At 31.9% G+C, this 27,668-nt stretch overlaps 3 protein-coding genes across 15 annotated transcripts in view; 2 read left to right on the top strand and 1 right to left on the bottom strand.

Annotated features, from left to right (window-relative positions):
* The window catches only part of LOC132713685 (TRIO and F-actin-binding protein-like), a 55,792-nt gene extending 38,586 nt beyond the window's left edge, over positions 1 to 17,206 (top strand). For 4 of the 13 annotated variants that reach the window (XM_060696335.1, XM_060696336.1, XM_060696337.1 and 1 more), the window contains 13 exons: positions 693 to 764; positions 3,077 to 3,365; positions 3,835 to 3,978; positions 5,619 to 5,810; positions 6,120 to 6,340; positions 6,849 to 7,211; positions 7,416 to 7,869; positions 8,250 to 8,540; positions 9,734 to 9,901; positions 10,440 to 10,545; positions 11,059 to 11,079; positions 12,097 to 12,177; positions 14,623 to 17,206. In XM_060696335.1, the coding sequence (XP_060552318.1) occupies positions 693 to 764; positions 3,077 to 3,365; positions 3,835 to 3,978; positions 5,619 to 5,810; positions 6,120 to 6,340; positions 6,849 to 7,211; positions 7,416 to 7,869; positions 8,250 to 8,540; positions 9,734 to 9,901; positions 10,440 to 10,545; positions 11,059 to 11,079; positions 12,097 to 12,177; positions 14,623 to 14,766 (2,546 nt within the window). In that variant the 3' untranslated portion in view covers positions 14,767 to 17,206. Of the gene's footprint in view, positions 1 to 692; positions 765 to 3,076; positions 3,366 to 3,834; positions 3,979 to 5,618; positions 5,811 to 6,119; positions 6,341 to 6,848; positions 7,212 to 7,415; positions 7,870 to 8,163; positions 8,185 to 8,249; positions 8,541 to 9,733; positions 9,902 to 10,439; positions 10,546 to 11,058; positions 11,080 to 12,096; positions 12,178 to 12,815; positions 12,879 to 14,622 lie in introns of all 13 variants that reach the window. The other 9 variants (XM_060696343.1, XM_060696346.1, XM_060696347.1 and 6 more) reach the window with 8 other exon arrangements.
* Positions 17,207 to 17,917: 711 nt separating this feature from the next.
* On the bottom strand, positions 17,918 to 25,781 carry LOC132713687 (ubiquinone biosynthesis protein COQ4 homolog, mitochondrial-like). Its single transcript, XM_060696349.1, has 6 exons — positions 25,649 to 25,781; positions 24,417 to 24,557; positions 23,597 to 23,693; positions 21,506 to 21,608; positions 19,818 to 20,041; positions 17,918 to 19,075 (listed from the first exon to the last, which is right to left on the bottom strand). The coding sequence occupies exons 1-6, from the start codon at positions 25,758 to 25,760 to the stop codon at positions 18,904 to 18,906; spliced, it is 849 nt and encodes a 282-aa protein (XP_060552332.1). The 5' UTR covers positions 25,761 to 25,781; the 3' UTR covers positions 17,918 to 18,903.
* Positions 25,774 to 27,442, top strand: LOC132713688 (DNL-type zinc finger protein-like). The gene is made up of 2 exons (XM_060696350.1): positions 25,774 to 26,336; positions 26,623 to 27,442. Exons 1-2 carry the CDS (start codon positions 25,918 to 25,920, stop codon positions 26,735 to 26,737), a joined length of 534 nt encoding a protein of 177 aa, XP_060552333.1. The 5' UTR covers positions 25,774 to 25,917; the 3' UTR covers positions 26,738 to 27,442.
* The last annotated feature ends 226 nt before the right edge of the window (positions 27,443 to 27,668 follow it).

Here is a 27,668-nt window from a genome sequence, read left to right on the forward strand (position 1 = left end):
ATACACCAATGCACTTAGGTTAGAGCATAGAAAATATTTTGTTGTTGACACAACACTTGTTTCATTTCAATGATTGAGCTTACATAATGTTGTGCTGTAATGTGTTAGAGAAATGTCTGTAGTAGGTAAAATGTTTGTATAGAATTTTATTTTTGATATCAACACACATAATTAATACCTTTAACTACTTGGTAGATGTGATGAATTTTTTTTTTTATTGAAGGTACTCTGTTAAACTTTGCTATTAACATAGAATTCAAAGTAATCGTAGAATTTTATTTATGCATGTTTACTTTTCTGTAAATTGTGAGTGTTAGCAAGAGCAATAGGAGCTTGGAATTTTATCAATACGCATTCATAAATGATCTGGTTCCTATTACAATTTGGAATAGTCTATTAAAAGTTTAAAGGGATTTCATTAATAAAAGAAAACAACATTCAAACAATTGAGAGAGCCTGATCAGACTACATGGATGTGCAGGCTGGCCTAGCTCAACACTGGTGACAAAGTAAGCTTTTGAGGGTTCCAGATGTTTAATGGTTGACAGTCGACATGTCCAGCCACTAGGAAAAGTTAAAAAGTTACATAAAAAAGACTATATACATTTTATGGGAATAGAATCCAAGCTCCTGTGTATAAAAGTGCTTTCAGTGTTTTGTTTTATGCAGTATGTATTAACATTTTGTTTCAGACCAGTATTCCATAGATCCAACATTAAATGAAACCACCGATCTCAATTTATCATGGATAACCTCCGACTCTGGTTAGAGATTATTTTAGAGAGTATTTTAATCTTGCAGTGTTGTATTGCTACACCCTCCAGTGCACTACGTTTTTGTTTGAAAACCTTATCACATTTTTAATTGTAGTTGCTTTAAAATGTAGCATGTTGTTTAGTGATATAGTGTTGGTTAATATATTTTACAATTTTAATTTTTCACCAGTCCTCTTCATTTTGCATGCGCACAATGCCATACCATTGGCATATTAACATGGATGAATTGATTAAGCATGTCTTCTCAAGTAAAAACTGAAAAGTCGCCATATGACCTTAAAATGTACTGAATTTTGAAATATAATGAATGTGTAATTAAAGTTTAATGAGTGAAAGATGTTGTCAGTTTAACTTTGTTGAACAATTTCTTGATGACCATCAGGACTATCATTATATCTTAAAAGCAAGCTTTCAAACGCTTTCACTACCAAACAAGCAGGTTATCCAATGTGCTTTATACATCCTTTTTCCCTTATTTGTTAGTCTGTTTTGAAGAAAATGTCCAGCTAATATGACTGTTCTGGCAACATCGTTGATATCATTGTTCTAACTTTTTTATATTAGCCCATTTTACAAAAAATTTTAAAGATTGAACTAGGGATACTTATACATCATGACTTTCAGTTGTAAGACATGGGACATTACTCTGAATGATAAAGCATTTTTTAGCTCGACTATTCGATAAGAATAAGTAGAGCTATTGCAGTCACCCGAGCGTCGGCGTCGGCGTAACCACTTATGTTAAAGTTTTTGTAATAGTTCAAATATTTTCAAAGTCCATAGACATATGGCTTTGAAACTTTGCACACTTGTTCACCATCATGACCCCAACCTGTAGACAGGAGGAGGTAACTCTATCAAGCATTTTGACAGAATTATGCCCCTTTTTCGACTTAGAATTTACGTTAAAGTTTTTGTAATAGTTCAAATATTTTCAAAGTCCATTGACATATGGCTTTGAAACTTTGCACACTTGTTCACCATCATGACCCCAACCTGTAGACAAGAGGAGGTAACTCTATCAAGCATTTTGACAGAATTATGCCCCTTTTTTGACTTAGAATTTACGTTAAAGTTTTTGTAATAGTTTCAAATATTTTCAAAGTCCATTGACATATGGCTTTGAAACTTTGCACACTTGTTCACCATCATGACCCCAACCTGTAAACAGGAGGAGGTAACTCTATCAAGCATTTTGACAGAATTATGCCCCTTTTTCGACTTAGAATTTACATTAAAGTTTTTGTAATAGTTCAAATATTTTCAAAGTCCATTGACATATGGCTTTTAAACTTTGCACACTTGTTCACCATCATGACCCCAACCTGTAAACAGGAGGAGGTAACTGTATCAAGCATTTTGACAGAATTATGCCCCTTTTTCGACTTAGAATTTACGTTAAAGTTTTTGTAATAGTTCAAATATTTTCAAAGTCCATTGACATATGGCTTTGAAACTTTGCACACTTGTTCAACATCATGACCCCAATCTGTAAACAGGAGGAGGTAACTGTATCAAGCATTTTTTTTACTATCAAGCACTAAGAATAGTCGAGCGTTGCTGTCCTACCGACAGCTCTTGTTTAGAATTTCTGTCAAAATTGCCATTATTACTGGTAAGTAAGATGGTTTTAAAATGATCACAGCTTTCATCATGAAACTTGGAACACTTGATTATCATGACAAGGAACAGTTTTTAGACATGGATCATTATCCCTAAAGCAATATAGGAGTGATGTCCCTTTTTAACTTAGAATGTGTATGAAAATTTGTTAACAGATGAGCGTAAACACGGCATGTGGTGTTCTTGTTAGACACGTGTCCGACTACAAAAGCTCTTACATCATAGAATTTATTTTTTTATATTTTAGTGTGCCTGATATGCAGTTGCCAGATTAGTTTAGATCAATTTATGCAAATATATGTGTTATAGATATGTGCAGATTGTAAATATTATAATTTTGTTAAATAGGTATCTTTATACAATGCTGAAAAATAAATTGTATATACAAGAAAAGAATGTAATTGTTTGTGGAGTTTTTATAAATTATTATCAAAATAAGTGTAACTTACCCTCTTTTATAAAACATCTTTTGTTCTGTCACAATAATTTTTTTTCTTGATTAGTATGTATCTTAAATTCACAAAATATATATATAATATACAGTTTGATTTGATAAGACCAAACAATTTTTGATTTTGCAAAAGAATTAATAACAATGATCAAGTGCAAAGTAGAGAAGGAAGAATAAAAAAAGTCTAACATTATTCAATGAAAGATTGTATTATTTTATTCCACAGAAAGGCCAAGTACCGTACAATCAAAGCGAAAGGAGAAAATACAAGCTACACCAAAAAAGTCACAGGAATCTTCCAAATCTGGGTCAAAGGTCACTACAAAGCAGGGCAGAGGGCAATCACAGCAACAAGGTAGAGGTCAGAGTCAGACGCCTACAAGAGGTGGAGATAGAAGGCGTGGTGAAATGACAGATGAAAGTACCACATCAACGATGTCAACAAGGGACGTAACTCAGGATATGACTCAAGATACGACACAGGATAGCTACACGTCAGACGAGACTACGCCAAGGTATTTTAAGGATTTTTTTAATCATCTATACACAGTTTATTTTTAACATTGACAGAATATTGGTCATAGAACCAAATTATAAGACTATGCTAAACTGTGTCTGCTTTAAATCTGTTATACAATGGCAAAATTTCTCTGAAACGGTGTTTTTTATAAAGCTGAAAAGAAAAGAATGACAAGATATTATTCATTTTATGCCCCTGCAATGATGGAAAGATCTCTGGGCATATTGTTTGTGTCTGAGACATCTGCTTGTTTGACTGCAGACAACTAACATTTATTCATGTTGTAAGGTAACAGAACAAACCAAGGTGTTAAAAGCTTAATTTTGAAGTTTGGAAATCTCACTTTGATTCTTAGATGACCTTGATGTTTAAGAACGAATTTTAGTAGCTTTTAATTTAAGTTGTTATTTAAATGATTTTTAAAAAAGGGCTTTATTTATTCTATATATATTTCTTTCTCCTAGGTCAGTGATAGAAAGAGAAAGAAAACAGGCCAAATTAAAGCAGCAGTCAAGGCCAAACCAGGAAACAAAAACTAAAAGAGGGCCTTCCCCAGCAATGGAGATGGCGCCACCTCCACGTAATACAACACCTGTCAAGGCTGCAAGGTAAATTTATGTACATTTATAGAATACAAAGGGTCAACACTTATCATTCAGCATGATACAGGATAAAAACAACATGAAAAGCAGTTTCACAAGGCATTTTTCATACTTCATTTTTATAATACTTTCAGAGACAGAAAGGAATATTTTCATTATTACCTAGTGCATTTTTTCATTTAAACTAGATTTTTCATGTCAATGTCAAGATGCTTTCATAATGCCAATAACAACATAGATTCTGGTCAGAGAACATGAACATGTATGTGCAAGCTGACATGGTTTTATAATATAAATTGATATAAATTTTGGAAAGATAATGTTTAAGGTATTTATAAACAATACAAAATTGGATTAGACTAGAAGCAACCTAATGCTTATTAAAGTCTTCCTATGTATAATTAAGTATAAGATAAGGCAAAAAAATTGTTTGTTGACAAAGAAGGCTGTTGTGTTTCATCTAAGATTGAAAAATAAGAATGTTGTTATGATGATACCATTATTTTTGTTATAAAATGCATTAATTTGAAGAGTTTGAAGAGTGCATTTATTTCAACACTTGACACAGCACATTTTTTATGCCCCCACAATGTGGGAGCATATAGCGTTGCACTTGTCCAACCGTCCGTCCGTCAGTCCGTACGTCCCGAAATCTTGTGAACGCAACTCCTCTTAAACCGGATGGCAGATTTTGCTTAAACTTACAGGGATGAACAACCTTAATGTGTAGATGGTAGTAAAGGAAGGAATTTTTGCTGCGACCAAATTTAACAGAATTATGGCCCTTTGTTGATTTTTTCACTAGATACTATGTAGAAATTTTGTGAACGCAACTCCTCTTAAACCGGATGGCAGATTTTGCCTAAACTTCCAGGGATGAACAACCTTAATGTGTAGATGGTAGTAAAGGAAGGAATTTTTGCTGCGACCAAATTTAACAGAATTATGGCCCTTTGTTGATTTTTTCACTATATACTATGTAGAAATTTTGTGAACGCAACTCCTCTTAAATCGGATGGCAGATTTTGCTTAAACTTACAGGGATGAACAACCTTCAGGTGTAGATGGTAGTACAGGAAGGAATTTTTGCTGTGACCAAATTTTACAGAATTATGGCCCTTTGTTGATTTTTACACTATATACTATGTAGAAATTTTGTGAATGCAACTCCTCTTAAACCGGATGGCAGATTTTGCTTAAACTTCCAGGGATGAACAACCTTAATGTGTAGATGGTAGTGAAGAAAGAAATTTTTGCTGCAACCAAATTTAACAGAATTATGGCCCTTTTTTGATTTTTTCATTATTTACTATGTAGAAATTTTGTGAACGCAACTCCTCTTAAACCGGATTGCAGATTTTGCTTAAACTTCCAGGGATTAACAACCTTAATGTGTAGATGGTAGTAAAGGAAGGACTTTTTGCTGCGACCAAATTTAACAGAATTATGGCCCTTTGTTGATTTTTAGTTTTCAACTTGTGGCACATGTAGTCCAAAAAATATTTGACCTAGAGTCATAAGATTGACAGAACAGTGGCGTGTGGGGGCATCCGTGTCCTATGGACACATTTCTAGTTCATATTTAGAATGATATTCGAACTCTGAAATCTGAACTTTATTATATGACATAAATTTTGTGTTTGTAGGTCAGAAGTTCATCCTAAGAGATTGTTAGACAGTACTTTAGACTCAAGCCCAGAAAGGCCGAGGGCTGAGCCTCGCAGGGCTCTAAAACCAAAATATGTGGACAGAAGTATAGGGTCCGGTGGCGAGGAGACGATATTAGCCTCTGATGCTGAAACCGCGGCATCTGGTGCTACCAGAGGCTCGGCAAACAGGTAACATATTTTATATAATAGAACACTTGGAATAGAAAGATAACTTGAGGGGCTTTAAAATGCAATGTTCTACTTTAAATTTAAGTGTTGATGCAAAATTCACTTATAATTTTCAAAATTTTCTAAATTTCACCTGTTTATTAAATTTTAAGTGCATTAATAGAAAGATTATTTACTTCACAGAAAGTCTGTTACAACATCTTCAGGTCTCTTTTATTTCCTGCTGAAATATTAACTCATTTAGCAATGTTTGCAATGAAAATGTTTGGTTTGATCATATATTTACCATAATTATTTTTAATGTAACAGTGCCAGAATCAAGTTGTTATCTGACGAGATTGGAAAATTAAGGGAGGAGTTTGTAAAAGCCAATAATGAGAAAACACTGCAGCAACCTTTGGCCCCTCCCCCAGCTCTGCCTCAACAACAACAGGATCAGTATTATGACCAATATTTTGACCCGACTGAGGATCCACTTGCATTTATGAGAGGGCCTAGGAGAAGAGCCAACTCATTTTCTGGTCATGGAGGTAAGCCAGTGTACTGATAAACCAATTTGTTTAAAGTCTTTTCAATTCTATTCAGTTTCATAGAATACTAGTGTAGGCAGGGTTTTCATTTTTATCTGAGACAACAGATGCTCCAAAGAAAACAACCGATTTTGCCGAGGGTCAAGGGTTATACTTTAATCTACAGGATGAAAATACAACTGACTTTAACAGCATTTTAACTGATGGTTTGAATTGCCAATCGGTTAATAATGAAAACCCTGTGTAGATAAAGGTTGTTTATTTATCCCAACAGACAATGTCAACCTTTGTTCTTGTATAAGATTTACTCTTCAATTAGAATCATTTCACTGACTATTGACACTGTTATTTCTTTGTTGTAGAAGATCTGGGCACCAATATGTTTTCAATTTAATGTGGTTGACTTTTTTAATATTATGAATATGAAATGAAATGCTGTTATGAAGTGCTATCTGATTAAAGCTATAAATTGTTAGTAAATTCAATATATTTTCATTCCGTACTTAAGGGCGTGATTGGGATTATGATTGGACGTTGCCGAATGTACATCGTGACGGTGATATTCCCCTTGGATACGCTGCAGCAGACGCCTACGCTACACCTAGACATAAACATAAACAAGAAGAACCTCCAGTTGAGGAGAGTAGAACAAGGGGAAGACACAGACTGAGGCGAAGAATTCATCAGAGAAGTATGGGAACACAACATATACCTGATCAAAATGGTTACGAATCTGACCAGTCTCCAACAAGGGTACACGCAGAAGAAGTGCAAGCATCTCCAAACAAAGTTCAGGGGCATTATGGGTATTATTCGCCTCAGCAGAGTGCAGGAGTCCCGACACAACAAAACATCCAAGTTAAATCTCCAGGTACATATATATATGATAATAAATGTTACTTTATTCATGGTTTTGTTTCTCTATGATTTCAATTTCAAACTAATAAATCTGAGTATTTTACTTGGATGGCTATAAATGTTTAAATTAATTTTAATTTTTTTATTATTATTATTTTTATGCACATTGATAAAATATGATGTAGAAGTGTTTTGCAATAAACTGGTCTTTTTACAGTAAACATGCAGCCAGGAAGACGTGTTTTTGGTTCCCAGCCTAACTTAGCTTACACAGGGTATCAACCACCTCCCCCACCTAGATCTACAGCCTCCGGATCAACAAGATCAGCCAGCCAAACATCATCATCACGACCCCTCAGACAAACACTTTACTCATACGCTGCCAACCCAACACAAAATAGAGCGGGTTACAATCAGACAGAAATTCAACCTCCACCATACGGTCATCATCGACATCGTCAATATGCCAGTGACGATATACGTGTGAACGATGGACAGACAAGGTTTATACCTAATGGTGCTTCTGATATCCATAGTGCACAAAGTGAAGGTGGGATTTATACATCGTCCTGCCCTATGTGTGGCAGCTCAAGTTACCACTCACATGGAGATTTTGTGTACCCCCCAGAAGATCATAGAGTGCCATTAGGATACATTGTTCATGATGGAAGGTAAGTTACCATTTCTTCTATTAACCTATATAGTATCTTGCTCTATAATAGAAACAAAACATTAAGAAACAATCAAAACAAAATAAAATAACCATTCCTTGCTGGTAAATTGCATAAATGAGATGATTTTCATTATTTTGTCTTGCTTTTAATTTGTAGTTTAGAATAATTTTCATGAAAGTTCTGGCTTTAGTTTATAGTTCAGCTTTTGCTGCTTTGTAGAAGCTCTGTCCTTGTTTTGTCCAGCTCATTATTTTCATAGTTTTCACTTTTTGTATTTCTTCACATATTTAGCTTAAATCTGCAGCCAGTACTGTAAGTTTCACAATCACATTTTGAGCATGAAGTTCTTCACTTGTTATGATTCCCACCATTTTCAGACAAATTGTTGAGAGCATTCAAGTTCCTGTCTACTCACTCCCTCCAAATGAAGCCCCTCCTACCCCCAGACCATTATCATCTCAATCCTTCAGGAGCTCATTACCATTCAGAATGTACAAGGCTCCACCTCATATAAAACCACACCTATTTCCTATTAACATACCCAAGAAAATCACACCTTCTCATGTAACATTCCAAACTCCGCCCCCTGCAAGAAATCAGCCAATGACAGTCATTCATGATGCAGAGAACGAGCCAATCATAGAGATGGACTCTCCCTTTGAGGAGAGGTAAAACTGTATTTGGTGTTATAGTGTTACATAATTATTTTTCAATTCATTAACATTGGATGGATTATTTAGTGCTATAAAATTTTGTTAACTTTATTACATTTTGAAATTTACAAAAATGCGTGGAGGTTTGGATGTGTCAGACACAGTTTGGGTTGAAAATGTTATTTCTTTAAAATTAGTAAGTTTTTAAATTGTGGATTGGAGTAGTTTTGTCATGACTTTTAAAAATCACCAACTTAAAACCTATTTGCATGCAGATGTAACAAATACCTAATACATTGTTCTCATTCTTTCATTTCTGCTAATATTTAACTTGTGTGCATTAACTTCATTGTGCTTTATTTATTTTAAATCATGTTGGCTTATATAATGTTTAAAATCTGATAAACTGTCTATGTGATAAACTGGCTGTGTGATAAACTGGCTATGTGATAAACTGGCTATGTGATAAACTGGCAATGTGATAAACTGGCTATGTGATAATCTTGCTATGTGGTAAAATTGCTTTGTGATAAAATTTCTATGTGATGAACTCGCTATATGGTAAAAAGTATGAAAAGTTTTATTTTATTTTTTTTTTTTTGTCATAAATCATAATAAACTTTTTGAAAAATGAAAAAAAATGGGTCAAACTAATACTTCTCACTGAAAAAATCAAATGTTATGCAATTTAAGCTGCTTCTAATTGTACTTCTATGCAGAATTTGAATGTCTTTATAGCTTTCTTAGCTGGTAATCAATATAATATACATTTGTATATTTATCATCATAACATTTTATTCTTTCATAATCAAACTAAAATGTTTTATTCATTCATTCAAATGCTACTTGATTTATATATTCATATTTTTAAAATCTTTATTAGAGGTAATCCTAATAAACATTTAAACTGCCGGTTGTCATAAAACAAACGTGTTCGAGCTTCCATTTTTGGAGCTGTCCAATATCAATTTTACGTGAATATCAAGATGGAAACTTTGGAGATCATGTCAGTCAACAGTATAGAGCCTGGTCAGACAGCAAAGATTTTCAGGCACGTCTTGCTCTATACTGATGGCAAAGGGATTTTGGTTCAAGTATCTTAAGGTTAAAATAACTGTATCAATTAGCAACTGTTATCAAAAATTTAGAAAGTCTTCTTGTGCTTTATTTATTGTCCTTTTTTGAATTATTAAATTTTCTGATTGCAGCCCAGAACCAAGGACCAGAGCTAGGTCAAGGTCATGGGGTCGTGCAGGAAGAATACGGCATTATTCACCAGATGGTAGAGTTAGAAGAAGTAGATATTTTGTGCGGGAATTTGGCAATGTTGAAAGTGAAAGTGCTGATTCAGAGGAGGAAGAAGCACCTAGAAGAAGGTAAAATACATAATCTTGACCTTTATATAACCTATGACCTTTCTTATGATTTTTAGCTTGTCTGTTTAGAGGAAAGAGCTATTCTGATTGCTGCATCATTGTTATTGTCATCAGGGAGAAACCCATAATTCAAACATTTTAAAATAAATTTTAATCTTGACAAGGTGCAGAAGTTAGACAAGGGGCATAATTCTGAAGGCTTAATTTTTTTAGTAATACCCCTTTTTAACTTAGAATCTCAAAAAGAAGAGCATTGACACTGCATGCTGTGCTCTTTTTTTTTTTTAGATTTTATTTTTTATGAAGCAATTACTGATACTGAATACAAAGCTGTTGATATCTATAAGGATATATTAAACACATAATTATATTGTTCTGCTGTTATCATTCTGTGAAGTTGATTTAAGGTGCGAATATTTATTTCTTTAAGACTATTTACTTACATGATACAAAACTGACTTCATTGTAGAATTTGATATTTTGATTACATTATTATAGTTGTCATTGTAATATTTTACGTTGTTGAATTTTGTAACAGAAGTCGAAGTGTTGGTAGACGAAGGATGCGGCACGGACGTAAATATCGTCGTGTTCGTGGAGAGGAAGAATATGAGAGTGACAGAGGATCACAGTCATTGAGTTTGGTAAGCTTGGTTTCTTATATAGAATAAAAAACAAATGTCCGTCATAAATGGATTTTAATGCATAATTGTATACAATTATGTTCATTTTAGTTTAAGTCCAGCAAGGAGAACACTGGATCTGTAGTCAGCTTTCTTTGTAAACTTGAAACCAGGCCTTGGTAAAGGTTTTTTTGTGAAAGACAATATACTTAAGCGATTCATATATCATCTATAATGAAATGAAGAGATTTCTATTTAAGTTGACAGTATATACATATATATATTAAAAATAGGTTTGTACTTTGTACAGAATTAATAACAATTTTTTAAGTTATTAAGTGCCCAAAATGTCAACCACAGAACTGATTTAAAATGTTTTTGTCACTTGATCTTACACTGTTGATAAATATTTAATTTGATCCACTAGGGCTTTATACAAAAGTGGCTTATATCGTGATTATACTTATTCATGGACTTATTAATTTCAAATCCAACTACAATTTGCATATAATTTCTGTATCCATATTCTTATAGAAAAAATCAAGAAAAAAGAAAGTGAGTCTGAGTGTAAAGTTTAACTTAAGTGTATATTATTGCTGATAATTTTATATTTTATAATGTTATAACAAACTATTATTTTGTTGTGGTAGTATTTCATCATAGAAAATATGTTTTAAAGGTATTCCATTAATTATCATGGTTTCATTTTAAAATAAATCAGAAAGCTTTAATGTGATAAAATTCTTCTGTATTCAGAGCTTGTTAAGTCCATTACACAATTCTAGCTTGCCAATGTTAACAACATGGATACCATCTTTTGAATACTAAAAGCATTAAGATATCCTTACTTTTGGAATAAATCAAAATTGCAAGTTAGAACAGAACAGAGCTTGTATTAAATTATGTACATGGTTTGTTAACATAAAATTATACTGCATATTTTCTAATTAATAGGTTTATTTTAGTGCAATCAGTCAATGCAATAATATGATAGAAAAATGTTAAAGCTAGTTATCAAATATAAGTTGATTAAAGCCAGACATTGGTGATTGATTGGTGGAATATCTTTAGTGTATTATTAGAATGTTACAGTGTACATTAGTATTAAAATTAATAATGTGTTAATCAAAATGTACCAGTATGACTAACAGTAAAAAGTTGTTGTGAATTTGGTCAAAGTTTTAATTCAATGATGTTATGTACATTTATATGATTCAAATTGTTTAACTAGTAAATCATAGGTTCTTTATCATTTACCTTAAGAATCTAAAGTGACCAGCCTTTGCTACTGGTATAAAGCTAGGCCATGGGGTGACCCTGTATAATTGTACAGTCTGACCTGGCTCTTTACTTTTAATGTAGCTTTGATACTGAAATCCCTATAACTTTGAATGAAGTGTTCCAAAATTCATATCAGGGCAAATCCAGTTCTTAAATTCAGGAAGTTAAGGGTTTAATCATTTCATCTGCTTTAATTGTTATTAAAACCAGTCTGGCTTAATTGTTTTAATACCAGTCTGGCTTGAAAATTATTACTTTTATCATTATGTAATCATTGTTATGTCTATATAGAAAAGATCAAAATCTCAACCAAACATCAATGATGCTGCTGAGGAGACAAAGGGGGATAATCCATCCCCTGATATAAAAATTGTAAGAATAAAGGGAGTTAACTCTTAAATTGCACACAAAAATATTAAAATTGGCTATTTATAGAACTTGATTTGATTTTTTCACTTTTGTGTTTGTTTTTGTTTGTGCTAATTGATCGTAAAATCATTAAAAAATCATAAGTCACCATTTACTATTCATCATAATGATGTGAGATGCTAAATTCGAACTTTTTTTTAGAAGGTATTTGTTGATTTATAAGATAATAAATTTTACTTCTTTGTTATGTCCAATGGAAAGTTGGAAAAGAGATTTCCCAAGGTTTGCTTGGAGACTAATCTGAATAATCATAGATAATCTTAATTTGCCTAATGAATAAAATATTATTATTTTTAAGATGATTTTTGACATTTTACATGATGCTACTCCTTCAAATGATCCTTGATAATTTGGCGACAGTCATTTTTTTTTAAATTTCAAATAATCATCTTAGACTCAATGGCTATTTAATATAAAGTTTGCTACCAAATCAAATGTTTTTATTGATTGTTGGCTACATAATCAAATTTTATTGTCAGCTAGTTTATCAAATGTCATCATTTGAAAGGACCTATTTCAAATATTCAAAGTATCATGTGTTTAACTAAATTATACAATGGTTAGAAATAAAAATGTTTCAGGATGAAGCAAAGGCAGAAATTATAAGATATTACAAATCATTAACTGCCTCGGAACAAGATTATGTAAGTTTAGTGCCAAGCTTAAACTTAGTATCCAAGTAGGTCTTAGAATCTAATTAGGTCCATTATAGAGGTTGTTGAATTATACCTCCTCTCTCTCTCCCTTAGCTATAACAAAAAAAATCAATTAAAGCTTAGATATCTAAAGTTACTAAGATTAGGATTTTTTTTTAAAAAAACACACGCCTCAAAATTTGTTTGCCTGATTGCAAAATATTGTAATTGCATGTACATGTATAATTCATGCATATGAATTATTCCCGTAGGAATGCTGTGATAAACTAGACTTAGCTTAGTTGCTGGTTAAGGGTATAGACTCATCACATAGTTATAGTCCCTCCCTTTTAAAGATTCAAGTTGTCCGTCTGTCTCTTCATATAACATGTTTATAATGATGTTAATTAAGAACTTTATGTCATTTATTTTAATAAAAAGCTGAAAAAGTTACACACAGATTACTTAATATAATAAATATTGGTTCAAATCTTATTTTATATAAATCATTATCCAATATTTCTCACGATTGTGGTTGTGCTCAATCAGATGCTGTATTTATGAAAAGAATGGAATAATCAATATAGAGAGACATTTTTCCAATCAGTCCTTTAAATCTATGACTTACTTTCTTTTGGAGATAATTTTGTAGTAAAATTTAGACAATTGATATTTTGATATGGAATAAAATCACACCTTTGACATGAAACAGCACTAAAATAGATATGTAAAACACTGCTTTAGAGAAAGCAAATTAGTTTTAGATTAGTTTAATTACAATGTTTTTAAAAAAATACATGTAAATTGTGCTATTTAGATTGGTCTGTAATTGCAATTCAAGACATCATAGGACCCATTCATAGCATTGGAGACATAGTCAACATGGCTTAATCTTAATAAACCTTAACAAAAACTTTAAAAAAAAACCAAAGTTTAGCCAGATTTTGCTTCAAACTCTAATATTGCATAATACTATATACTACATTATATCAGCCATTAAATGCCTCCTGGTCATAGTTTTATAATGCTAGACATGCTTGATAAGCTCATGTCATTAAGTCGTTCATCTTCATCAAGAACTATTTTAATACAATGTACATTAAAATCACAATTTAATGGCATATTTTAACAGTTTTTCTTAATAATAATGTGTTCTAACAGTATTAATTTTATGTATGTTAAGTCGTAATATATTCTAAACTGTATTAATTATGTGTAAAATCATTCTAACATTTTTTCTGTGATTTCTAACTGCAACGTCACTGTGCTAATTTTGTTCATTTTAAACAATTGTAATTGAAAATAATTTATTATATGCTATTTTACCATAAAGTAATATTAATGTTTTTAATAAATAAAAAAAAAGATGAATGAATAAACAAAGATAAGTTAATTTAAGAAAGTTGTTATATTCAATAATTTCTCCCAATACAACTTTAATGCTATAATTACTTTTCTTTACTGTGCAAACTCTAAAATGCAAATCTTGCATTAATGCTTATAATGCGAGATGATGGGGTACATCATCGAGGTACAGAAATATTATAAGATCTTGGTTTGCCTTTTATTCCAGCATGCTAAAATTTTTTGTTGTGGGTGCTGGGTATTTGTTCTACAGGTCAACTCATCACTGCAAAAAACTCAAATCATTTTAATGACTACATTATGTTATTCAGCCCTATGGCAAGCATTTTTTTAAATGTTGTTTTTCTTAATATTTCTAATAAAATGTTTTGTTTTGATTTTTTTACAGTCGGCAGCTGGGGAAGATGATTTAAACCGGTCATTACGATTAGTCGGGGAGATTGACGAGTTAACTCATAAGATGATGGATACAGTAAGTGGAGAACTTGCAATGTCACGTCGGAGAAAAGATTTTGGGTCATCAGTTTGGTAGGATGAATCCGAACATCAGCATTATGATGGTGAAAAATGTGATATTTGTAATGTAGATACTGCAATGGTATAGAGGACGAATTTCATCAAGTATCACTTTATTGACGACAGAACAGAATTTCCCAATTGAAATTAGATTTAATAGAGCCAGTTTCATTTGTATAATTATAATCAGGGACTCTGTAGATATTTCATAAAATTTCAGTACTGTTCAATTAAAAATGATACCATAATATATTAAATTTTCTGTAACCATTGTAAAAATTGCTGAAAATTTTTTACATGGCTTTTATAATATACGTGTACATGAAATTAAATTAGGGAAAAAAGCATTAAGTATGTATGAAATCAAAATGATGTTGAATATAAGTACATAATTGTATTAAAGTGAAATTGGATATGAATGAAATATGGAGTTATGTAACTGGCATACAATTTCATGAGCTTCATCCAGTACAAGAATGAATAAAATGCATTTAGACATGGAAAACAGAATTCACAAATGGAAGAATTGTGAAAGACTGTCCTTAAATATTTAATAGTGTATTACAAGTTAACACTTTAGAAAGTTTTTAGTTTTAAGCTAAAATAAATTTCAGGACGGAGCACCATTTGTTCACTGAATTGTTACTGTTTATTATATAAATTGTTAAAGTATAATTATGTTATATTAACCTGGAAATCAAAATGCTTTTTATTGCCATGATTTCATTTTATTTATCATATTGCATTTAGTGTTAATGTCTGTGAACTTTGGTTCTTGGAATGATATTTTAGTCTTTAGAACAGCTTTTTTCTGTGAATGTTTTGACTTTTTTTGTCAATTTTTTCCGTCCATGACTTTTACTTTTTATATGTGTTAAGACTTTTTTTATATCCATATATAAACTAGAAATTAATTATGATATTGTTAGAATGAACCAGTGTTAAACACTTGCTGTGGTAAATGGTTGACTTACCTTAGCTTATTAACTTATAGAGGAATGAGTGATTAACTGTAGGATTCTATAAGAAAACAAGTAAATAGCAACAACCAGTAGGGGAATGAGATAATAACAACAGCCTATTGGGGGGACTTAAGGACATTTATGTAGTGACTATGACACTGACACTAGAAATGAGGCTATGAATGCCACATCAAACATGAGAGCAGGATACAAATTGCCACCTTAGTGCAATAACTGGTTAACTCCTATTAAATTCAGAAGGACTTAACCTGTTAATGCAATAAGGTGACGAAATTTGATTGGTTAAAATTACCAGATGATTTCATAGATTATTTCAATTAAAATTCTAGCTATCAAATTTGTTAAGACTTTTTTATATCCATTATACAATGTAAACTAGAAATCAATTATGATATTGTGATAACAACCAGTGACTTTCCATAGCAACCATCAATTTCCATAGCAACATAATAATGGAATTGTATAGCTATATCTTATACACACAGCTTTTATAGGGTAGATTAGCCGAGATTAAATGTATTATTCCATTCAATTCTGGTGACTGAGAAAGAACATGGGGATGCTTTAATGTATCTGATATAACAATACATTTGAATCATATTTATTTTTGGATTTAAATCTTGTACTGATTTGTGATATATTTCATTTTAATTTATTTAAAAAAACATTGTCTTTTTACCGTCCATTTTTTTCCATTTCTTGTTGTTTTTTTTTGTATTTATTTGATATAATATCAATGTACAGTATTGTTATATTTATTTATCATAATGTAACAATTTTGACATTATACAGGATGGCCTAAACAAGGTTTGAACATTAATTAGCATTTAATTTAATTGACTGTTATATAGTCGAATGGTACTCATACCTGTATTTGGCATTCATAATTGTGACTTATTGTAATTGTTAAAGACAGGTGGCTGTTTAATTCAAGTAAATACAATGAGGAAATAACATTTTATGATAAAGAAGATTGGCTTTTTAAAATAAATTTTAATACATAGTCTTTGTTACCAAAATTTTAAGTTAGACCGTAAAAGCTTTGTTTAGCACAATGTCCCTGACATTTAGTTTAGATAGTTGATCACCAACCACTAAAACTGAGACCACTAAAGCTTAATAAAAACTCCATGTGTAATGTATAGGAAGTATTCACTAACATTTGAAACCTTACAGAAGGTAATATATTTTTTGAACATGGTTCCACAAAGTAAAAGCTTATGATGATTTTGATTTTATTTTTATTACCAGTAAAACAAAAAGGCCAAATATCTTGCATGTATTGTATATTGTATTAAAATGTTTTGAGGCACTACTACATTAGAGTAGTGATACCATGTGATAGCTTTTTATGTATTTAATACTTAATTTATATAATGCTGTACAAAATAATGTACGGATATTTTTAACAAGTGTGATATTTTAATCTACATGTACATTTTTTTATACTGAAAATAAATATTTATGTATAAATCTTGTGTTTGTTTGTGTATACTTACCTTTAACACACAAGACTGTGTTCTTTTGAAATTTAAAAAAATGTAAAAAAAATTTACAAAAATGTTATTGAGCTCTGTCTGGATCATAGGATTCTGCAGATGTTTATGTGCAAAATGATAAAAAAAAAAATGGATAAATATCAAAGCAGTTTGAAACCCAATCCAGAATTCACGCAAAATATAACCCACAAATGAAATAAATGTGGTTTAAATATTTGAAGCAAAAAAATAAAAATAAAAAAAATATTTACAATAATAAGACGATATGCCATGCACAACACCTGCACCCTACCTCCAAGGTCAAGGACACATTTAGAGGTCAAAACTTAACATGATAGATTTTTAAATTCCTCGTTTCATTTACTAGTATTTTTTTAATTAATTTGTTGTTGCATTTGCAGATCTAGCATTGATCATAATTTTGTTCTGAAATCCGTACCTCAATCTTTTGAAATACCTTTCATAAAACTTCCCCCCGAGGTGGGGGATGTTGGTAACTCTGTTACAAATTCTTGTTAGCTAAGCAGGATATTTAAACCAACTGGATAGATTGCTAACATGTAAGAGTTTATAATCCCTGGTGGGACATAGGATTTATGTAGCTTCCTTACACTAAATATTTGAAGGTCAACAGCAGGATTACAACCTACTGTAGGGAGTAATAAGTGATTTGAAAATAAAGATGTAAGTGGGATGTAATAACTTTTATTTATAAATCTGAACATGGTGACAGTGTTTAAATAAATCTTCATCTACATTCTATTTTTAAACAGAATTTTTAACAAACAATTTGACAAAAGGAATATATGGCACTTTTAGTGTAACATTTCAAACTTTTTCCAAATGTCGAATTTGCAAACACATAACTGTCCTTGTTAAGTGAATAGTCAAGAATGACTGCCCAAGTGCTCTTTCAGTAATTGGAATCACTGGTCTAAAAACAAACTACATTCTAAACAACATTTACAAACATGTTACTGAAATGATCTGTCCAATAGGACTGTAACAAATGATGAGATATTATAAAAGAAAAAGATTGAAAAATCAGTAATATTAAAATTAAAAGTTTTAAAGAAATGGCTATACTTTGATCATATCACTGATCTAATAATTCGTATAAAGTGAATTGGTCTAGAATAGAAGATCTGTAATAAAATAAACAATTATGTTGATAGTAATCACCATCATATGTGAAAACTAACCTCAAAACAATTATATATGGAATGATGTTGAATACATGATCTGATATGACATTTAAATATATACTAGCAGATAATAAATTGTTCTAGAACAAAATACTATTATTCTTTATATATGTTCATACTGAATCACCTTAGAGCTCTATCAATGGTCAGTTTTCCAGAAATAGTTCATAAGAACACCCAAATGATATATTTCTATTGCTTTTATCAATATTTGAAATACTCATGAAAAATATGCCCATTATAGACCAATCCACTTTAAGCATCATTTAAATTAGGGCCTTAGATTAACACTCTAACTTCACTAATGTACGATGTAACTTAAATAACCATAAAGAAAGAAAACATTCTATTCAATAAAATGAGTTCTAAAGGTAAAGAGAAAATAAGCAACACTCTGGTAACAAATCAAGCAATAATAAACAGTATAAGTCTATAAGAATATAAACATTGATTTAAGAAGTCTATATTATGACGATGGATAGGGTATTTCCGGAGGAGGTTCTATGTTTAGCTCTTCTCGTAATTCTTCAAGGTCACGTTCCCAATGTTTCTCGAAATACACGCACATCAACATCTTACCATTGCGTCCATTTCTAATTGCCCATGGTAGATATGTGGAAATGTACTTTTGTCTGTGTCTACAAGAAAAATAAAGGGTTTGAATGATATATACCAAAGCATGCTTTAATGAAACAAGAACTTTCTTTCCAAATTGATAGAAATGGGCTTAAATGTGTTACAATTTAATTTAGTATAAAATACACCAATTTTTTTTTCGCCCTTCTATGTAAATATCTATGCAATTTAAGATAATGTTTACTCAAACTCTGTATTATCAACGCATTCCTAATATTTTGTAATATGCAATCATGTGTTTGTTGATCTTAAACAAATTTGACCCAGTTCAACAAAAAATGCCATGTTTATGGTAAAATTATTTGCATCACACTTAATTTAAATATAAACTCAATGCAAACATAGCAAAAAATGTTAAGTACATCAGTTCCATGCTTTAATTAATTAACAAATTCTTTGAATACAGTATATATAATACTTCATTCATGCTAATTTTACGTCCACTTTTTCACAAATTCACAATGTGCAGCACATGCACTCAAGTAAATAAAGAAAGCCATAAAGTTTTGTTTTACTTATCTCTAAGCCTGCTAAAACTAACAATGTTTAGCATTTTTTGCCACCAGTAAAGAGCTCGTCCAGCCTACATATCCATGCAATCTGACCAGGCTCTTATACTATTTGCTGACCAATTTCCAAAAAGTATTCTTTCTGATATATCCAAACTTACTTTGTAATAGACAGGTCCAACAATGTAAGCTGGAAAAGTTTATTTAAGACTTTCAGCAGGTTACGGGTACTTACACAGGTCCAAGCCTAAGACCTCCAAAAGCTGCCCCCATTCGACACATAGGGAGTCCAGTCTGTATTGCCTCAAACCATTTGACCGCTACCTCTCCTAACATATTTGGCTTCAAGCCAAGTATTGTATGGAATAAATCGTGACATTGACGGTATCGTAACATCACATATACAAGTTCAGGATCGTCAACATAATGAACAGGCAGGCGACCATCTGGTGAAAATCCCTGAAATACAACCATTTCATATTCATGTATTTGATTAAAATGGTCTTTGAATTGTAATATGACGCTGCAGTATTAACATGAGGTGTGACCTTGGCATTTGCTCATTACTTTTATATTTGACATGCTGTTTCACCATTGTGAAATTTAAATAATAACAAGAAGCTCCGCAATGCGACGAAAACCAGGCTTTCAATGATCAAGTTTTGATGTGACAGCAATCAATATGTCAAAGTGTACTGAAGTTATTGAGTAGAAGCTGTAAACTCTATTGTAATCAAATGACCTTAAACTTGCTCCCAGATATCTATGGCAATCCAAAGCTGCCACACAGCAAGTTTGGTGTCAAAAGGTCAAAGCAAACTCAAGTTATTACGTGAAAACTGAATATATTAACCTTGATCAGTCACCTGAGTAGCAATCCAAGGCTGCGTCTTGATACATGCTACCCATACACCAAGTTTGGTGTCAATAGGCCAAAGCAAACTTGAGTTATTGAGCGGAAACTGAATTTCTATTTTTAGTAACAGTGAACTTGACCTTCACCACTGACAACTGGGTAACAATTCAAAGCTGCCTCTTGATATAACCTACCCATATACCAAGTATGGTGTCAATAGACCAAAGCAAAATTAAAGTTATTGAGGGGAAACTGAATTTCTATTTTTAGTAACAGTGACCTTGACCTTGATGACCGACGCCTGGGTAGCAATCCCAAGTTGCCTCTTGATATAAGCTATCCATACACCAAGTTTGGTGTCAATATGTCAAAGCAAACTTAAAGTTATTGAGCAGAAACTGAATTTATATTTTTAGTAACAGTGACCTTGACCTTGATCACAGACACCTGGGTAGCAATTACAAGATGCCTTTTGATATAAACTATCTATACACTAAGTTTTGTGTCAATAGGCCAAAGCAAACTTTAGTTATTGAACGAAAACTGAATTTCTATTTTTAGTAACAATGACTTTGATCTTGATCACATACACCTGTGTAGCAATCCCAAGCTGCCTTTTATATAAGCTATCCTTACACCATGTGTTGTGTCAATAGACCAAAGCAAACTCAAGTTATTGAGCGGAAACTGAATTTCTATTTTAAGTAACAATGACCTTGATCTTGATCACAGACACCTGGGTAGCAATCCCAAGATGCCTCTTGATATAAGGTACCTACACACCAAGTTTGGTGTCGATAGGCCAAAGCAAACTAAAGTTATTGAGCGGAAAACGAAAGTTGACGCCAGCCCACCACAGCATTACAATAACCCGGTTTTCGTTGAAAACCTGGTTAAAAAGAGTAAAAAGCAATCTTTTTGAAAAACCTTACATAACCTTCAAAGAAGTTATTGTTAACAAAATCATCAAGATTTTTTTGATTTTTTAAAATTTTACATGATCAAATAGATGACCAACAAAGATTCCATTTGGACAAAATATTACACAATTTTTGAAAAACTCTTACATGATTGCTGAGGAATCTCCAGTATTCTTTCCCAAATGTATTCCCTGGTAAATTACCAAGATAATCTATTGAGACTGTACTTGTGTTTATAATAGGTTGCTCTCTGAAATCATGATCATGAAAATATCAATGAATATATTCTGAAATCTCAGAAAGCAAAATTAATTTTTATGCTTTCAAGTGAATGTTTCTAAAGACTATTATAGAAGGTCTGCAATACATTGAATAATTACTTTGAACAAACAACAAGAAGTTGTACATGAAAGTTGTTGGTCTGATACTACATATATTTATATAGCAGATAATTAAGTGTTCTAGATCCAAAAAGTATTATTCATCAGACAAGAGGGCCATGATGGCCCTAAATCTCTCACCTGAGTCAGAATACTCGATAATTTGGGGTTTTTAATAGAAGATTTTTTTGTTTTTACTATTATACATATAATGAAAAACAATGCAAGGCAGGGCCAATTTCATCAATGACTCCCTGGGGCGGGGCCAATTTTGACCCCAGGGCTTTTATTTAAACAAACTTGGTAGACACTCACAAGAACATAAAGGGAAAATCAATGACCCTCTGGGGGTGGGGAGGGCTTTTATTTGAACAAAATTGGTAGACACACACTGGAAGATGTTTCATGCCTAATATCTAAGCGCTAGCTCTTTGCATTTCTTAAAAGAAGATATGCAATATTAATATCAAGTTTTTTCTTACGGTTGCCATGGCAACCAGAGTTTTGCATGGAATTAAATTCTTTGAACAATTTTTAAAGGTGACCACCAAAGGAACATTCCTGTGAAGTTTGGATGAAATTGGCTCAGCTGTTTATGAGGAAATGTCGTTTAAAGTAAATGTTTACGGCTGGACACCGGAAGAAAAGCAATCACAAAAGCTCACTATGTCACTTTGTGACAGGTGAGCTAATAAATAGTCACTCCAAATTCTTTAGAACTTTATCAATATTTTTCTTCAAGCAGCATTTTATAAATATCTGAAATACTACAGGAAAATGTGCTCATTGCAGGGACTGCCTTCAGGGCGAAGTCGGGCGAAAACTTCGCCGTAAATATTTTCACTTCGCCCTATATGATCTGAAAAGGGAAATTCTAGTCGCCCTAAAATCTCTATGATATGTCTGACATGTATATTTCTCCACTCGATAATACTGCCTGGAGACAGATTTAATTGTGTAATCTGACGTAATTAGCACACGCGCTGAAGCGTGGTCATAGCGACATTTGGAATTCACACTTGGAAATCCACATCGCTTAAAATAGTGCATTGATTATACGGTAAATTTAAGCTGTGAAAGACCCTGATATGGATGCAGTAGATGATAAAAAGCAAGCTAATTGATAACTAAGTTACCTCAAACGTATATTTGTGTCTTATTTACAATATCCCCTGTACGTTTTGTTTGTTTCACAATATTCCCTAAACGTTCTGTTTGATTTACTAGTTCTCCTATATATATGTCCTGTTTGATTTACTATTTCCCCTATATGTCCTGTTTGATTTACTATTTCCCCTATTTGTCCTGTTTGATTTACAATATCCCATATACGTTTGTTATCACCATTACATTTAAGATAGTAATATTCATCATTAAAACTGATGTAAATTGATAGAATTTGGATAATTATTATGAATTAAAGAACTTTTCATTTTAATTAATAAATTGCATTTAAAAGTTAGAGTCAGAAACTGTTGAACCTAAAAAAAAAATTAAAAAATGTTGTGTTGATGTAAATCAAATGCAACTAGTACTTCATTAAATATCATCAATACACATTTGTTTATTTTCCATGCCATATACATGTATATTTTATATGCATGTACATATAAAGGTGTACATGTATATTTTGTGAAATAAAATTAGAAAAAAAATCCAATGATATAACTCGATTTGATGATCACTTCTCCCTAAATTTCAAAACTTCTCCCTATTTTTCCTGAAGGGAGAAGTCACTTCTCCCTAAATTTTCAGTCCAAGGTAGTCCCTGTCATTGTAGACCTATCCACTTTCAGTAATATAATATGTTTCATAGCAACCAAAATTTGTCCAGGCTTTTGAGAAAATAAAAGCAAACCTTAAAATTTGTTGTCCAACAGGATCTACCTCCATTTTTTGTTTCATATATTTGAGTGCTGAGGTTGCTGTCACATCTCCAAGTGTAGCTACCATATCTGTAAACATAAATAATCATCTTCTCAAAGTCTATGTGTTCCTTCACATCATGTGCATTTATAATATTTTTCATGAATTTTGCTTTAGATACCAAGTAAAAAAATATCTGACATCAGTGTTGTCAAAGAATATCAAAATATGTTTATGAAGCTTTCCAATTTGTGTTTTCATATAGATTCTACATGTAAAATAATCTTAATTATCTTTATAAACTTTAATAGGAACTTATACAAATAAATTGTCATCAAAAGAAACATGTATACTTGGGGACTTCAATGTTAACTTTGATTTACAAGAAATACAAGATACTAGGCATGGCCAAGTTGTTAACATGCTAAATTAATGATTGCTAGTCACAATGGGTTCAAACAGGGGCAGTGGCAAGTTGCTGTTTCCATTAGCAAATTAACTTTACACTCATTGCTCAGTACTGGTTGATTCCTAGAACGGATTTAAAAGTGTGTATATAAACTTATAGCTTTCTACGCAATCCAACAAAAGTAAATTCTGTTTAAATCCAAGATAGGCATACAGATGCCATAAGGCATGTAAATTAACCCTAAGATTATGATTTTTTTCCGTTTGTTTTCCATTTCATACATATTACTTTTTTTGACTACCTTATAAATCAATAGCAATTGAGAAACAACTTAATTTTATCTAAAATGGACCCATCACAATTTTCCTAATGCTGAACATAAAAATATACTAGTTTTACTAACCACCCCTCTCAGGATTATATAAAGCCATAGCAGCAGATCCGGCAGTAAGGAGAACCTTCTGGAACACAGTTGTTGGTATATGACCAGGATATCTTTCTCGATTTGAAGCAGACTCATCCTCTACTTGTTCAGTATCACTTGCTGAAAATAAATATTTGTTCAGTATTAAGCTGGACGAAGAATATAAAGTCCCTGTTGGGATTCTAACCCCCAGCCGTGAAGTTCAAACAATTTGCCTCACCTTAAATGCGTATTAAACCGATAAATTTTAAAAGGAAATCGAAAAATTCCTTTCGCCCGCTCCATAAAGTGCATGATTTATACATAACCTAAAATACAAGCTTTGTTTTCGGTTTTGGGTCCTTAAATTTATGTAAACAAACTGATTATGAAACTTTCTAGCTGTCTATTGCATCGGTGAGGTTCTAATGCATCGGAAAAGTTTATAATGAAAGTTTTGCCAAAAAATGCAGGATGAGTAGCATAGCATGCTCCCTGGCTAGCAAAAATTTGAAGCTTATCGTGTGGCTTTGTAAAAATATTTTGCTCCTATCCTATCCAGGGCCGGCAAAATCTCAGAAAATTGGACTTGTCCACGGACATGTACAAATGTATTTACTTACAAAATTAATCTTGCATTTATGTCAAACCGCTTGCGGCGACGTAGACATGACACTTACACTAGTCACTTCAGAGACAACTATGGGATACAAGGGAATCCGGGAACCAGTCCCTAGCTCTTATTGAAAAGACCCCTTGGTTCAGTGTATAGCACTGATTCATGTGAGGAGGATTACCTGGATTTCTTACCGGTACACCTCTAGTTAGGTGGGAAACACTGAAAGTGTCCCTGAAAAATCCCAAGGGTGTTACCCAGGATCATACCCTGGACCTCAGGAGTGACAGCCAGTGGTCTAGCCAACTGACCTAGGCTATAGCACCACCTATTTACATGTAAAAATGACAGTAAAAAATTACAGGAAAGGTTTTGATAAAAGGGAGAACATAAAAATTGGTATAACCGTTCAAGCGTAATAAATAAGGGTACATTATACAAATAATAGAAAATGCAAAGTTTCAATGCTAGGACTTTAATTCTGGCATAATGGACACTGGAATATTTTTTACCCCTTCACCTTCAATTTCACCCGGAGACAACATAAAAATATTCTGTACAAACAAATTAAACCGAATTTCAAGAAAAACTCTATAATAAATTAAGATTTCGTTACCTGTATTCGTTGCAGAAGTAAGAGTTCTTTTAAATGTTATTTCTTTGCTTTTAAATAATCTGAAATACTCTTTCAAACGAGAGTATTTTGTGTAGCTGATCGCACTCTTCATGTTTACGGAAGTTGATCCACGCACATGCGCGTTGAAAACGGAACCAGCATGTGTCCAAAGATAAACAAATAATTTGACAGGAAGGTGCCTTTCTGACAGTTTTTAAAATAACGAAAACTTGATTTAGAGCTAACTGGTTGGTAAATTTACACCAAAAATGAGTACAACTAAATTTATAGGATTTTCTAGACTCACAAAACAGTGCTGGCATTTCACAGCAAATGTAATGGCAAAAAGAAAATTGCATCAGTTTATAACAACAAATTTAACTTCAAAACTGTATCAAGTTCAAGAATATCAAGGACGACAATGTGTAAAACCTATTCAACAGATAAGAAGCTTTTCAAGGTCTAAATGTTTACCATCAGAGTCAACTGGTGGAACAAGTAGTTTGCCAGAAAAACAAGAAGTAAAAAAATTTTTAGCTTACACTTGCAAAGTGTGTAACACAAGGAATAGTCACATGTTTTCAAAGTTAGCATATGAAAAGGGAATTGTTATTGTCACTTGTGAAGGATGCAAGAACAAACATCTAATAGCAGACAACCTTGGATGGTTTAAACATGTTGAGAAAAGGTAATAAATGTTATATTGTGCAATAATAAAAGGATTATTAAAGATAACAAAATATTTAATGTTTAACAGATTGATACACCACTTGTTTTTTTATTTGAATTTCTAGTACTATTTTATATTACAGTTGATCATGTTTAGGTTTTGTTCTGATGATTTGATACCATTTAGAACATTAATTTTATGGTCAAATATAAACAAACCTATGATGTCTGCTTGTTTATGTTGATAAATTGTTTTCCTAGCTCATAAATACTTTCTTATTCCAAAGTATTTGTTTTCATTTCAGAAACATTGAAGAAATTCTAGCAGAAAGAGGAGAGGAGGCTCGGTATATTCTAAATGACAGTGATGATATTGAACTAATTTTGAAGAATACACCAAAAACAGATGAAACTACATAAACAGTCGGTGTCAGTGTTTGATAGCATATACTTCTAAAAAAGGTTGATTATTTAAAACACAGTGTATAAACAAAATCAACGTACCTGTCTTGCAAGATTCTACCATTCTTGTGATTAAAAGCACATGCTATGTACGATCACTGTACCTCTCTTGGGAGATAATATTACTTGTGTCTTTCTTGCAATAACAAAAGTAAATTTGTTTATATGCTGTGCAATATAAGGCAGAAGATCTTTTTGAGACTAACCTTTTAAATGGTGTACAGTTACACACTGCATTTTTGAGAGGCATTAAAATGAGTTGATAAATAGCAAAATTACTACTTAGGTGATAACGTTCAACTAATATTTTATGCAAAACGTTGTGGATATTTTAAAAGATTCTATACAAAATATTAAAATCTGATTTATTATGATAATGATAATAAATAGATAATGTACAAAGGGTCTTTTAGTTATAATTTGTGCTCACTTACTGTGTCTGACATAATTTGCACAATTACAGGTAGCTAAGTATTTCTTCCACAAGTAAGCTGGAAAGTCACAAAGTTCTCTTACTTGAATATTTCTCTCTTCTATTCTTTTCCCAGACAAAAACAATTTGATTATAAGCTAGAAACAGTCTTTGAAAGGAGTTGTGAATCTGTTAAAATATTAGTAAATATTCAATGTTATCTCATGAGAAAAAAGGTTGAATTGAATTTATCTGTGGAATAGATTCAAACTATTCTGTGTTGAACTAGTGTTTAGAGTTTTACAGCAGGTTTTACATTTTTTGATTGACATTTTCAATCAACCAAGCAAAAACTTTAACTGAAGGCAATGAAAAATGCTGTCAGACAAATTGAAATTTTTGTCATATCTTACTGATTTGTTTGACCAAAAGTTATCTTGTAAAATATCTTGTAAATTTTTTTTCCTAATTTTTATT

Source organism: Ruditapes philippinarum, unplaced genomic scaffold (assembly GCF_026571515.1).
Source record: "Ruditapes philippinarum isolate M1 unplaced genomic scaffold, ASM2657151v2 ctg650_1_1_1_1, whole genome shotgun sequence".
NCBI classification, from domain to species: Eukaryota; Metazoa; Mollusca; class Bivalvia; order Venerida; family Veneridae; genus Ruditapes; species Ruditapes philippinarum.

Bases quoted from the DNA above. Each gene is read 5' to 3' on its own strand.
- LOC132713687 (XM_060696349.1), bottom strand. From the start codon at position 25,760: ATGAAGAGTGCGATCAGCTACACAAAATACTCTCGTTTGAAAGAGTAT. The intron at 20,042-21,505 runs GTAAGAGTTTTT...GTTGTATTTCAG, and splicing joins GGAGATTCCTCAGCAATCAT to GGATTTTCACCAGATGGTCG. The intron at 19,076-19,817 runs GTAAGTACCCGT...TTTTTCTTGTAG, and splicing joins GGTCTTAGGCTTGGACCTGT to ACACAGACAAAAGTACATTT.
- LOC132713688 (XM_060696350.1), top strand. From the start codon at position 25,918: ATGAGTACAACTAAATTTATAGGATTTTCTAGACTCACAAAACAGTGC. The intron at 26,337-26,622 runs GTAATAAATGTT...TTTTCATTTCAG, and splicing joins TTTAAACATGTTGAGAAAAG to AAACATTGAAGAAATTCTAG.